This window comes from Drosophila montana, unplaced genomic scaffold, assembly GCF_035044405.1.
Source record: "Drosophila montana isolate Dmon_TW-CO22-7 unplaced genomic scaffold, ASM3504440v1 contig_2106_1, whole genome shotgun sequence".
Classification (NCBI taxonomy): Eukaryota; Metazoa; Arthropoda; class Insecta; order Diptera; family Drosophilidae; genus Drosophila; species Drosophila montana.
Window position 1 is genome coordinate 1,193,966 of NW_026997017.1, and position 14,607 is coordinate 1,208,572.

General features: G+C 42.8%; 1 protein-coding gene across 1 annotated transcript; it reads left to right on the plus strand.

The window, feature by feature from the left end:
• The first annotated feature begins 1,257 nt into the window (after positions 1–1,257).
• On the plus strand, positions 1,258–5,461 carry su(f) (cleavage stimulation factor subunit su(f)). The gene is made up of 9 exons (XM_064680302.1): positions 1,258–1,469; positions 1,529–1,851; positions 1,923–2,198; positions 2,297–2,600; positions 2,949–3,140; positions 3,899–4,312; positions 4,515–4,622; positions 4,679–4,991; positions 5,065–5,461. The coding sequence occupies exons 1-9, from the start codon at positions 1,434–1,436 to the stop codon at positions 5,310–5,312; spliced, it is 2,214 nt and encodes a 737-aa protein (XP_064536372.1). The 5' UTR covers positions 1,258–1,433; the 3' UTR covers positions 5,313–5,461.
• The last annotated feature ends 9,146 nt before the right edge of the window (positions 5,462–14,607 follow it).

Sequence of the window (14,607 nt, forward strand, 5' to 3'; positions counted from 1 at the left end):
AGTACGCGCAGACAAATACTTCAGGAAACGGGCAGCGGCCGCCACTCGCATTCGACTTTGGCACAGATGCTAAATAGCAGCCACTGAATATTTAATTCATATTCATTTAAAAATGGCAACAAAAAATAGAACATAAAATTGGCTATGTATGTCGCCACATGCAGCGCAAATAATAGCTAAACAAATAAAAAGCGTATTGATTGTTTATCAAACAAACAAATGTACCGCTAATATTAACCTCTTTTGTCGTTGTTCAACACAACAGCTGGTCCTATCCGTGTGCCCGCTCGTGTGTGTTTGTGTGTTTCTGTCTGCTTTTTCACTCTCTCTCCTTTTGGCAGTTAAAACTGTCACTTGCCATTAGGGCACAAGTTATTTATTTTATTTATTTGTTTCTTGTTTTTTTTTTATCACTTGCTCACAGCCATCTTCGCCTGAGACAGCAACGAAAAATGCACGTTTTATTTTTGTTAGTATTATTCTTATTAATGTTCTTTTGCAATATACTTGTCTGCCTGCTGTTTAATGCGTTTCGTTTCGTTTGATTGCCACGCTTGATTGTTTCGTTTGGTTTTGTTATTTGATATTTTCGTTTCGATGCATCGCTGGAAATCGATACACTTCCAGGTTGTATGTTAATCGATAGATTTGCTTAGCAGTGTCGCAGCCCATCGAAATTTCCATCGTTTAGCTACTGTTACCGCCATTTAGCAAATGCAACAAGCTGCTGTCATAACGCGATTATATTGTTGAGCCACGCATTAGCTTATTACGTTAAATATTTTGAAGAACATAGCTGCGCAGAATATAATTAAGTTTACATAGTGCAGCGTATGTACCGCATATATAACTTAAATTGTAATGTCTGCAATTTCTTTATTTTAAATTGTGAACTATCAAAAACTATCGGGTTTATAAATCAATCGTGCGTTATGTTGCAGTTATCGATATATTGTGAACTTTTGTTCTACTCCGTGAACTAAATGAACAGTTCGTGAACCTCACCGCATTTTTGTAGTTCAGACAATTCTAAAAATATATGGAACATATGTTGTGATTGTTTGGTTCGTTGAGAAATGTATTCAATATGTTTCTTATATTGAGCGTGTTTTAAATGAAAAAAAAACAGTGTTTATTTTTTTCAGTTCGCAACATTCCCATAATTTAATAAAAATATTTTGTTGGTGTTGCAAATTTTAGTTCTCAGCCTGAACTAGTTAAGAACTGCACTTCACAACACTGTTGTTTTATAAAGCCGCATTTTATTTATTGTAGACAATTTTGTCATATTTCTTTAGAGGAAATATGAAATATTGAGATAATTTATTTAATTTTACATAAAGAAATTGCTGTAGTGTGTACGCTAATTGAAAGCAACTGTGGCTGCATTAAATAAAATTAGTACCAATCCGCCGGCAACGACAAATACCGCAATGACATCTGCAAGGGATCTGATAAAAATTGATATAGTAAGTGGCAATAAATATAAATATAAGTCCTGCGACTAATGCAGCACCCATCTATGCAGGAATGGGGCATGGAGCGTTTGGTGCGCGCCCAACAGGTCGTCGAGCTGCGTCCATATGACATCGAGTCGTGGTCTGTGATGCTGCGCGAGGCGCAGACACGGCCCATTCACGAGGTGCGCAGCCTGTACGAGTCCCTGGTGAATGTGTTTCCGACAACGGCGCGCTACTGGAAGCTCTACATTGAGATGGAGATGCGCAGCCGGTACTATGAGCGCGTCGAGAAGCTATTTCAGCGTTGTCTGGTCAAAATCCTCAATATTGATCTGTGGAAGCTCTACTTGACCTACGTCAAGGAGACCAAGGCGGGCCTCAGCACGCACAAGTAAGTGTCCACGCCTTGCGAAAACCAAAAACCAATAGTCAACAGCTAATCCCTGCTGTATTCCTTGGCAGAGAAAAGATGGCCCAAGCGTATGACTTCGCGCTGGAGAAGATCGGCATGGATTTGCATTCGTTTAGCATCTGGCAGGATTATATATATTTCTTGCGCGGCGTCGAAGCAGTGGGCAACTATGCGGAGAACCAAAAGATAACAGCCGTCAGGCGTGTCTATCAGAAGGCGGTGGTGACGCCCATAGTGGGCATTGAGCAGCTGTGGAAGGATTATATTGCCTTCGAGCAAAACATAAATCCCATAATATCGGAGAAAATGAGTCTGGAGCGTTCCAAGTGCGTGTTGATGCTTTCAGCTTCCTAATATATGACTCGTCAAGGCCTAAATCATAATGCTTATACCCAATCTCTTATATTCCATGTGTTTTGTTTAGGGATTATATGAATGCACGTCGCGTGGCCAAGGAGCTGGAGTACCATACAAAGGGCCTCAATCGAAACCTGCCTGCTGTGCCGCCCACGCTGACCAAAGAGGAGACCAAACAGGTGGAGCTGTGGAAACGTTTCATTACCTACGAAAAATCGAATCCATTGCGCACAGAGGACACGGCGCTGGTCACACGTCGCGTCATGTTTGCCACGGAGCAGTGCCTGCTGGTGTTGACGCATCATCCGGCCGTTTGGCATCAGGCATCGCAGTTCCTGGACACCAGTGCGCGCGTTCTCACCGAGAAAGGCGTGCGTAGTCGTATTCAAAACACAAACCAATATCAACAGCTGCCGCAGTTTGTCGCAATGTTGCAAATAGAAACTTATATATCAATGCCAGCAAAATCAAAATTCTGTCTCTTGTTGTTGCTACTTGTGAAGTGTCGCCCCTTGGGTAAAGCGGCACGTGACAGCCGCAAATGTTGGCCCCCCCATTGCGCACTTGCCGCGTTGCCCTTGGCACTGGCCGCACGCGTTTTACTCGACCACACCCGTCCCGCCCCAGCCCAGAGAAGCTGTACAAAATAACAACACATCTGCTTATGACATATATATAAATATATAAATTATGAATTTCTCGACCCCCTCTTTCTGCAGGACGTGCAAGCAGCCAAAATCTTTGCAGACGAATGCGCCAACATACTGGAACGCTCCATCAACGGTGTACTCAACCGCAATGCGCTGCTCTATTTCGCCTACGCGGACTTCGAGGAGGGCCGCCTCAAGTACGAGAAGGTCCACAGCATGTACAACAAGCTGCTCACCCTACCAGACATAGATCCCACGCTGGTAAGCAAACATAACATTTCAGCTTGGATGCCTCCTGATAGCTGACAATACGCTTGACGTTTATAACTATAAGTTATATATAAATAAGTATCTAAATTAGGAATTGGAATATCGTCATGGACTAGCTGTTTCTTTGTTCGCCTGTTAGTTATTTATATTATTTAATGTTAATATTTTTTATTTAATCTTTAAACGTGCTTTATCCAAATCGAAATCGTCGTATCGTTGTCATATATCACGATTTAACTATATCATCTTTAGCTTATATCACGTATTTACCATAGATATAGATCTAGTTATAGGTAGGCCTTTATGAATTTTCACTTCATTTCTGTGCTTATCTTCGTTTTTACATTGTAAAAATTTGTTAGTTAGCATTTTGATCGGAACACTTCGCTAAAGCTTACTCTCAAGATAAATTCAGACTTGAAAAATATGTGAACAGGTTTTGGTTTTCATAGAATCATGACTTCATTTCCTTTATTAGATCTATCCATCAATTGTTTGCTTGTGTTTGCTTAATTTAGCTTTATGTGAAAAGTCATTTCACTTACAGCAGTGGAATGTGGGGGAAAAAGAATGTGAATGAAATATTCATTTAGAGTTGTCGACTAGTTTTCATTAGTTATGATTTCTACGACTAGAGTCCTTCGCGACGTTGCCTTAAATATCACACCATGTTAACACTATTATATACTTTACAAATAAAAGCTGTATATATTAATTTTTTTGTTAATCACTCACCTGTCCCCCTCCAGGTATACGTGCAGTACATGAAGTTCGCTCGTCGCGCTGAGGGCATCAAGTCCGCGCGTGGCATTTTCAAGAAGGCGCGCGAGGATGTGCGTTCGCGTTATCACATCTTTGTGGCGGCCGCTCTAATGGAGTATTACTGTTCCAAGGACAAGGAGATTGCATTTCGTATTTTCGAACTGGGCCTAAAGCGTTTCGGCGGCAGTCCCGAGTACGTCATGTGCTATATCGACTACCTCTCGCACTTGAACGAGGACAACAACACGCGGGTCCTCTTTGAGCGCGTCTTAAGCTCGGGTGGCCTCTCGCCACACAAAAGCGTGGAGGTCTGGAATCGCTTCCTTGAGTTCGAGTCCAACATTGGCGACTTGTCGAGCATTGTCAAAGTGGAGCGAAGGCGCAGTGCGGTCTTTGAAAATGTGAGTTTATCAGGAGTCCGATATTGATGGTTACAAAGAGGAAATTTTGAATAGATCTAGTGCTAGACTAGCTACCGTATTTTAGTTATAAACTGCCTTACACCTCGGAGATTATGTGTTAGCTAGAACCGCAAAATGATGTGCATATATAATAATATAAAATTTCTTTCTAGTCAAACTAAACTTACTCTTTAATTTGCAGCTCAAAGAGTACGAGGGCAAGGAAACCGCACAGCTAGTGGATCGCTACAAGTTCCTGGATCTATATCCCTGCACCAGCACCGAGCTCAAGTCCATTGGCTATGCCGAGGTGAGGTTAACAACAAATATACCTAAGCTAAAAGTAATTACTAATGCCATTTGCAGAACGTGGGCATCATACTGAATAAGGTGGGCGGCGCCAGCGGCGGTGCGAATAGTCACAACAATAATAACGAGAACGAGACGGATGGGGAGGCGACACAGCCGCTGCCACGACCAGATTTCTCGCAGATGATACCGTTCAAGCCACGCTCATGCGCCCATCCGGGCGCCCATCCGCTGGCCGGCGGCGTCTTTCCACAGCCACCGGCACTGGCTGCACTCTGCGCCGCGCTGCCGCCGCCGAATAGCTTTCGCGGCCCCTTTGTCAGCGTGGAGCTGCTCTTTGACATCTTTATGCGTCTCAACTTGCCGGAGTGTAAGTCGTCGACCAGACCTAGCCCCCGCTCCAGCCAAGACACAGCTGCTCATATATATATTTTGTTTTACAGCTGCGCCACAGCCGAATGGCGACAACGATCTGACGCCCAAGATATTCGATCTGGCCAAATCGGTGCACTGGATCGTGGACACCAGCACGTATACGGGCGTGCAGCACAGTGTTACGTCCATGGCGCCCAGACGACGCCGCCTGCTGCCCGGCGGCGATGACAGCGATGATGAGCTGCAGACCTCGGCGCCGCCCACCAATGATATTTATCGCCTGCGACAGCTCAAGCGTTTCGCCAAGTCCAATTGAGTTGGCCAACTGGCAATTATTTTTATAGCAATTTTTTTTTACACACGCCCCTCAACTACAACAGAAATTTACATTTTCAATCTTACAATTTTAAGTACAATAGCAACCATAGTCGTAACTGATTAAGAATTAAAGCAAATATACAACAAAAAGAAAATATTTATTTTTGTTTCAGCCTCGAAAGAGTCAAAAGAACAGAAAAAGTATTTTAAATCCCCAATAAACATTTTCCTATTTATCTATTGAGCTTGAATAATCTTTTGAACCTACTCAACAGAAATAGTTGGTTGGTAATTATACAAATTTTTAATAAGATAAGAAAATTGCATGGCCAATGAAATGTTTAAGAATGTTGTATAAAGAAGAATTGCAAAAGTAATGCTCGCTCTATCGAGAAGAAGATATATATAGAGAGAAAGAGAGAGAGAGATACAAAAACTTCCATTAAAATCATTTAAACGTAACAAATTTGAGAGCGTAACATATCTATTTATATACATATGCAGCCAGTAAAACGTTTACGAATGCGTCACAAAGGCCAGTTAAAATTTTAAGTTGCACTTTACATTTAAAAGTATATGAGTCTTCTAATGGGAAGAGTATATTTATGCTGCTAGCAAAACGTTTACGAATGCAATAAAAGGAAACAAGACGAAATACTTAGTAAAGAACTATAATGTACTTTTCAGCCAGTTAAATTCAGTAACATATCTGCTTTGTGTCGCATTCGTAAACGTTTTGTTTGGACAAGAGCGGGAGAGGAATAATACAATAAGTATCTTCGAGTGCATCTACGCATCGTTTCTCGAGAAAAGTGCATGGATATATGATTAAGAATCTTAAGAACATACCAAGAGCAGATTGGAATATTATTTTATTAAAACATATAGAAAAACTTTATACATGTTTTTGCATTAGATCTAAAAATTTATTTCGAATAATTGAACATGTTTTGGATTTTAAAACAGTTGCCACAAGTTCTGTGGAAGTGAATGTGAATACCAACTTGACTTCTATGCGGAGGAATTTCGGGAAGCCCAATTGTGCGAATGCATTCATAATGTCAACATTAATATCTTAAAGATGATTTGATATTGATAACTAGAGCTTGGCTCACAAAGGAGTATTAAGATTCAAAAATATGATCGGGAGAGTGGGGGATAAAGTGATTTAATAATATTAATGTATTACTATCTGAATAAGTTTGTGAATGAATGAATACAATTGAGTGCACGAATATTTATGTATGCCAGGGATATGACAGAACTACAAATCATGTAAGTAATTCGATTGATTTACTAATTCCTATCATGAATCAAATGTTTAACAAGCGAATACAAATGAATAAATAATAAAAAAAATTAATAAGCAAATAACTCACAAATTTAAAATATGTGTGCATGAATAATTGAATGCAAGGAAAGACAAAGTGAGTACTCAAGTAAAAAATGATATAACATGAATGATTTTAATGATTTTTAGAATTAAACAATTTCTCTTTGAAATGAGTACAAATGAATAAGCATATCAATAAACAAGTGAATCAGACGAGTAATCAAAACAGCAACTGCAACAAAAACGAATAACTGGAATAACATTAAAGAAATCATTTGTAACAGCTAAATGTAATATGAATGGAATGAATGAATGAATGAATCAATGAACATGGTCAAGTGAATGGAAGTGAGTGCTAATGCATTAACTTGACTCTCAGTTGGCTGATTTGTTATATGAATATGTGATAAATAATAATGATTCACATTACACTATATGAATAACTTACAAATTTTGCATATAAGTAGAAACGAATGTATGAATAAGTGAAAAAACAAAGAACTGCAGATTTCTTCTAATTAAAATGTGTATGCTATTGAGAGTGACTTTATTGAGTGGAAGAATGAATCACATGTTGTAAACGAATAAATGAATGAGTAATCAAACAGGAACTAAAACTAAAATTGCACTAATAGAGAATAAAAGATACAACTAAATGGAAAGTGAATGGAATGAATGAATATGGTCAAGTGAATGCGAGTGAGTGTTCAAGGCATTCATTGCTTCCTTATTTCGCTGATTTGAAGGGACTCATAAGTTGATTACTAAATATTCAAAGAGCATATGATTCGATTCTAGGCATAAATCAAGAAGCATTCTCTAGGAAGATATAATGAATAACTCACAAAATATGTAATGAATAGAAATGAATGAAGGAAAAAGTGAGCATTAAAGACGTATAGTCTCTTTCAAGTATGATATGATATGGTGAATGTTTTTAAACGAATCACATGTTTCTTATGCTCAAATGAATGCAAATGAATAAGCGAATGAATAAACGAATAAATGAATGAGTAATTAAACAGGAACTAAAACTAAAATTGCACTAAATTAATAATAGATACAACTAAAATAGGGATGTGAATGAATGAGAAATGAATAAGCGAATGAATAAATGAATGAATAAATGAGTAATTAAACAGGAACTAAAACTAAAATTGCACTAAAATAATAATAGATAAAACTAAAATAGGGATGTAAATGAAATGAATTAAATGAATGAAACTGAGTGAGTGAATGAGAAATGAATAAACGAATGAATAGACGAGTGAATGAATGAGTAATAAAACAGGAACTAAAACTAAAATTGCACTAATAGAGAATAAAAGCTGCAACTAAATGGGATGTGAATGGAATGAATATGAATGGATTGAATGAATGAATATGGCCAAGTGAATGGTAGTGAGTGTTAAAGGCATTCACTGCTCCTTAAGCTCCTTCAGTTGGATGGCCGTGCAGCGCTTGCGATGCTTGTAGAGACCGGCATACTGGGCGAATCTCTGGCCACAGCCGGAGCAGCTGTATCGCTTCTCGCCCCGATGGAGATTTAGGTGGGCGTAGTAGGCGCTGCCGACGACAAAGGCTCGCGCGCAATACGGGCACACTTTGTCCCGAATGTTGAGATGGGCGCGCATATGTCGATCCCGCTCGTGGGCCGTATAGAATGCCTTGTCGCAGCGACTGCAGGGATGATCGCGCTTCTCCGTGTGCCGCTTGACATGCTGATTCAGTTTGCTGGCATTCACGAATCCCCGGGCGCAGTGCTCGCACACGTACGGCAGCTCCTTGGTGTGGCTGCGCCGATGCACCTGCAGCGCGGTCGAGTTGAAGAACTTCTTGGGGCAGTCGCTGCACGCGTGCGTACGCTGGCCCAGATGACGCCGGAGATGGGCCTGGAGGCTGCTGCGCAGCGAGAACTTCATGGCGCAGATGTGGCAGATGTGCTCGAGCGGATTTTGGGCACCGCCGCCCTGCTGGTTCGATCTGCCGCGACGTCGCTGGCGCGGCAGCGTCTGTGACTCCTGCTCCTGCTGCGGCGGCTGCTGCTGCTGCTGCTGCTGCTCCAGCTCCTGCTGCAGCTGCTCGGCGTGCACATTGCGCTGATGGCGCAAATAGTCGCTGCGTCGCTTGAAGCTAGCCGAGCAGTGGCCACACCCGAAGGGGGAGACGTGCATCTCGAGAAACTGCAGCGGCGCATAGTACTCGTAGCTGGGCTGCCAATCCTCGCCGCGTCTCATGGCCGCCTGGCGCGCCTCCTTGCACTGTCGATACTGGCAACGGAACTCGATCAGGCGGCTCTTGAGGCGCTCCACGCTGATCTGTAGATTGCATTCCTCCTGGAGTCGGGTGCACAGCGATTCCAGATGGCGCAAACGCTGCTTCCGCTTGGTATAGTCCGGATGATTGGTGCACCAGAGCTGCTCGTAGCTCTGGTAGACCTGGATGATCTTCAGGTTGCTGTCGCGCTGCTGCAGCGATTTCTGGAGCACACAGTTGATGGGCACCACGTCGTCCAGGAAGCTGAATGCCTCGTAGAAGCCCCAGCGCGTGCCCTCGCCGCTGCCCTCGACGGCCAGAGCCTCCCGCTGCCGTTCCCTGCGATAATACTTGATATAGTCCGTGAGCTTGCGGTGCAGCATCTGCCAGCTGAAGCGGGCCGGGCAGCCGGCATAGGCGTTCAGCTCGGCGGCAATGCCGTGCCAGGCCTGGCGACGCAGCTGCCGATCGTGATAGTCCAGATGATTGGGATCCCAGAGATGTGGCTGCTCCTGGTACAGTTCGATGAGCCGGTGCGTCAGGTCCAAACTGAGCCGCATGCGCAGCTGGACGCCCGGCGACAGGCTCCCCTCGGACGAGGTCTCCGTCAGATCCTCGCCGGCGCCGCTGGCTGCCGGCTGCACGTCTGCGGCACAGGCGGCGGCTAGACTGTGCAGCCTCGTCGTTATCTCATCCGCCGGTTGTGGCTGCGTCTCCGCTTCCGCCACGATCGCCTGCTCCGGCTCCGGCTCCGCCTCCGCCTCTAACAGCTCCGTGTGCTCCTCTATATGCGGCAGCTGCTGCTCCTCTGGCAGCTCATCCGTCTGTTCCATTGCCATCTGCTCCACCTCCTGCTCCATCTCCATGAGCGCCATCAACTCACCCACAGTCGCCTCCGTGTCGTGGGCTGTTTCCATGCCCGCCAGCGCCTGCTCCTCACAGTTGCCCTGCACGTGCGCCTGATGACTGACCAGATTCTCAAAGATCTTGCCACAGCTGGCGCACACATACGGATCGATATGCTTGTGCAGGAACTCCATTTCAGCATAGTGCTCGAAGCCGGAAACAAACTCCGCCTGCTTGCCCTCCACCACGCTGTGCAGATACCGTATCTTCTCCAGCCGATAACGTTTCCGGAGCGACTGCAGCCGCCGCTGTATGGCCAGCCCGGAGAGCTTGACGCCGCACATGCGCAGCGCCAGCTGGAGACCGCGATGCGCCTCGTGCCGCTGGCGCACCGTCTCCGCGCAGCGCAGCCGCTTGTGGGCATTGTGCCAGAGGATCGGATAGTGCTCGTAGATCTCGAGCAGCTTGCGGTTCTCGTGCGTGAAGTGCTCCTGGCGCTTCAGCAGCGACTGCTGCGCGCACAGGAATCGCAGCTGGTCGTAGTGCACGAACTTGATGCTCTCCTCCAGCTCGCCCTCGGCGGCCACGCGTTCCCGCTGCTTCAGGAATCGCTGGCACAGCGTCGAGATGCGTATCCGCACGTCTGTCACACTGAAGCTCCGGCCGCAGTGCGCACTCCATGCGTCCGTTATCTGTTGCCACGATTCACGGCCCCGGTCCACGTCCCGGAATTCGGGATGGGACTGATCCCAGAGGCGCGGATGCGCCTGATATAGCTCTATCAGCTGCTGGACGTGGTCGCTCGTCAGCTTCTGGGGCTCCACATCGGGCAGCTGACTCTGCGGAAGGAGGGGGGAGGAATACGCACAAATTAATAAACTGAATAATTAGAATTGTACAAAATATCAGAAGTCAGAAGCTTTTGCCTTACTATTCCACCCATTTTCCATCCGTTTAAAAATTCAATCTAATCGTAATCCCTTTAACTAGAAGTCTTGAATACGATTTCACTTAGATGTGTTTAAAAATGAGTTTCAATTAAATCCAAAACTTGCCCTTACATAATTTTAAACAACTTCCATTTGACACCCTGAAGATTTTTTATTTTCTGAAAGGGTGAAATACGTCTCACTTGCATTTTCACAAGGATTCGTGAAAATTGGTTTGCAGCCAATCGGTTGGTAAGCAAATGTGTTTCACTTAAACGATTCCCGCCTATTTTTCACGTGTGCGAGTGAAATTTGTTTGCGAATTTAATTTTTGTAATAATTATTTAGATTTTATTATTAAATTTATATTTTGTTTTGGTTCTCTTTATTTATTTCTTATTTCTATTAATAACTTTTATTTTATTTTATTTGATTCCCATTCCGTTTAGTTAAGTTCAATTTCAGAATACACATAAAAATATTCATGATTCTTTTTTTTTTATTAACAATTTTTTCTTAGCCACGCCCATTGTTGCCAACAGTTAGAACTTTTGATTTATGGGATTTTCGATGAAAGACATTATTCAAGGTCGAGAAAAGAAAGAAAGAAATCAATTTATTACGCAGCGTTTTGCACAGTCGAGAGGTTTCTGCGGCAACGACTTTGTTTGTTTCTATCTTTTCTTCAACTTTCCAATATTCCTGCCCCATTGTTATACCCTTACCGAGGGTATGATGATTTTGATACGCAGTTCGAAATTCCATAAAGTATGCATATATTTATATATATGTTTGTTCTGATAGTTGTATTTCTCAGTCTTAATGAAATCTTGTTTTATTTCTTTAGCTATTCAATAAATAAATTATTTTTTTCAAGCTAATCTTATAAATATCTCAATACTGTATCATACTATATCAAGCCATATGAAATTTAGGTATTATATAAAAAACATTTTGGTTTTCAAAATATCTCAACCAAATCCTCCAGTAAAAAGTTTTAATGTGATCCCAAAATTTGTGACAAGGCTCGATGGAATTTGAAGTCTTAGTAATTTCTCTTACGCTCTCTCTCTCTCTCTCTCTCGCTCTCTCTTTCTCTCTCTTATAGAGGCTATAGAAGAAGACTAACTTTTGTATGCAAGAGTATTTAATATTCGTCTGTCCGTAGATAACCATTTCTTCTTGTGTTTCTTTTGTATTTTTGTAAGCTTTTGTAAACGATTTCTTTTCTTCGTGTTCTTTTTCTTCATTATCTTGCACAAAATTCCAAATTTGCTGTGATTTTGGGAATTATGTCACCTTATGCTTCGACTTGAAAGGAGTATATTGATTATGTGGGCGTGTCAAATTGGAAAAATCGATGTGTGCTTAAGTTCCAGAGTTAGACTAACCAAATTTGGAACGTCAAATATTGACGGGCTGCTCCTGAGAACGAACCTAAAATATTTTGTGGAGAATTGAAAATGTTTGGCTTTGAACTGTTATTGGACGAGTATTACGCAGTCGGCTCTTTATATGTACTTAATTTCAATTTTGTTTGCTTTCTTTTTAAACAATTTTTTTTATATTGCTCTTCTGACCAAATTCGTGTTTGTTTACGAGCGCTTTTTTTTAATGTTCTTTTTACTTTAATGTGTTTTGATTTTTGATAGTTCGTTTTTATGACATTCCATTCCGAAGCACGTGTTTGGCTATAAGGGGCTGTAAGGGCATCTTGACCTTATAAAGCATAAATATTCTCTATCTATCTACCTAGGCAGAGTTCCTCTTCGTCGCAACTCAGGAACTTTACGAGCTGAGCAGTTGCAATTTTGGATACAGATCTTCTTAGTGCGAGAGAAGATCGAGTTTATATTAGGTCAGCGATAACTCGCCCGGGTTTTAATATAATGAAACAAATAGCTCTAGATATACTCTTTTTTTAGCATATTTTAAAGCTAATGAGAGCTAATGACATTAAAATTGGAATGCAGTTTCTCTTTGAGCATGCTTGTGTCTAGATTATAGCACATTTTTGATATATTTCTCCGCTTTCTCCCCACAAAACTGTATAGGCGGCATTTTTAGAGGCATATTCTCGGATCTTGGGATTTACACATATTCCAATGCTATAATTAAACACTGAAAATTTCATAGAGATCGGACCAGAAACACCCGAGTTAGGCAAGAATGCATTTTCCATAAATATTGTAGGGGCAAGGGGAAGAAGTAGCATGGGCTGTGAAAGTCAGCTTAACGCTGGGCTGAGGCTACCTGCTAGTCCGGCATACCCGACTAGAACATTTCAATTTGCTTTCATTTGCGATTTTCCAATTCCCATGCGAAGGGTATTTCTTTTAAAATAAAGTTTTTAGCACCTTCGCGGAATTTGTCTACTTTATGTGTTATGAATCGTATATAGGGTATATATATGTATGTATATGATATAGATGCCATATGATTGCCTACTTACGTTCAGATCGAACTTGATTTGATTATTCAGCTGCAGCGTTTCGGTCAGCTGTTGGGTCTGGTGTGCGGCGTCGAGGGCATTCAGCTCTTGGACCAGCTGCTGCTTGAGTTCATTGACCTCGCCGCCGCTGGACTGCTCGGCCAAGACCTCCAGCATTAGCTCGTCGACGGGCGACTGCTGCCAATCGGAATGCCACAGCTCCATATGCTCGGCGAACTCATCCAGGGCGCAGAGGGGCCGCTCCTCGCACAGCTCGCACTCGATCCCATACAGCTCGCCGGCACAGTTCCATGTGTAGACGGTGCCGCATCTCTGACGCATCTCCTCGGCTGTGACTGGCCCCCCCGTTGGCCCAGCTGCCGTTTCAATTGCTGGTGTCATTCGGCTGACCCTACCTGCTGCCGCTGCCTCGTTGTTGTTGTTGTTCTTCTTCTTCTTCTTCTTCTTTCAGTTACTGTTGTTCTATTTACTGTCACTTTTTAAGCAGAGCTTACAATTCGGCGCACTTGTTACTTTGCGTTTTACCCAATTGTGCGACTGCGCAGCTTCTTGGCTTGTGACGTTGTGAAAAATGACAAGAGCCAAACAGCCAAAGAGCCAAACAGCCAAAGAGCCAAACAGCCAAAGAGCCAAAGAGTCCGACTCGAAGTCGGAGTCGTTGTGCGCGGGGCCATCAAACCCGTTGCGGGCCATCCACAGGCAGACACAAACACAAACACACACACACACATACTCACACGTAGGCATGCAGACACACACGCACGCCCGTTCACACACGCCATTCTTTGTCGCTGGGCAACAATAAACAGCAACAACTACAACTACAACTACAACAACAACAACAAGCTTGGCTTTTGGTTTGGTTCGCTTTGCTTGTTGCCTGCTTTGCTTTTCGTTTTCTCTTTGCAATTGCCGCCCGTCTCTCTCTGTGTGTGTGTGTGTGTGTCCGGGCAACAGGTAAAAGTAACTTGTTAACATGTAAGCGACTGCCCGACTGCTAAATACCCCGTAGCACACACTTGTTTTTTCTTCCATTCACTCTTTCACTGTGTAGCCTGTGTAGACCGACTGCTAAATACCCTGTGCTTGTGCTGCATTTCTTACAGCGACGCACATCTGATTCCTTTATCGGATTATTAAGGCGATCGTCTGCGTTGGATCTTAACTTTAGTTTATTTTTACATCTCTTCTTGGTGTTTTGTTTATGTTAATGGAACTTAAAATTGAAATGGAAGCTAGACATCTTCCTGCAAACACAAGTTTGCCAATGTAGAGCGTGTTCAATATCATGACTAATATTTATCTGCGCTCAATTGGATTTGGAAAAACTGCGAAACAAAATATGAAAAACAAATGAATTTATTTTCTTTAAAACGGATTTTTAAGTCCATATGAAAAGAACTGCAATCGTGCTTGTCGGCCTTAGTGGGCCTTCATTATATACTCCCTTAAAAGTAAGTAAAATGGGAAATACACT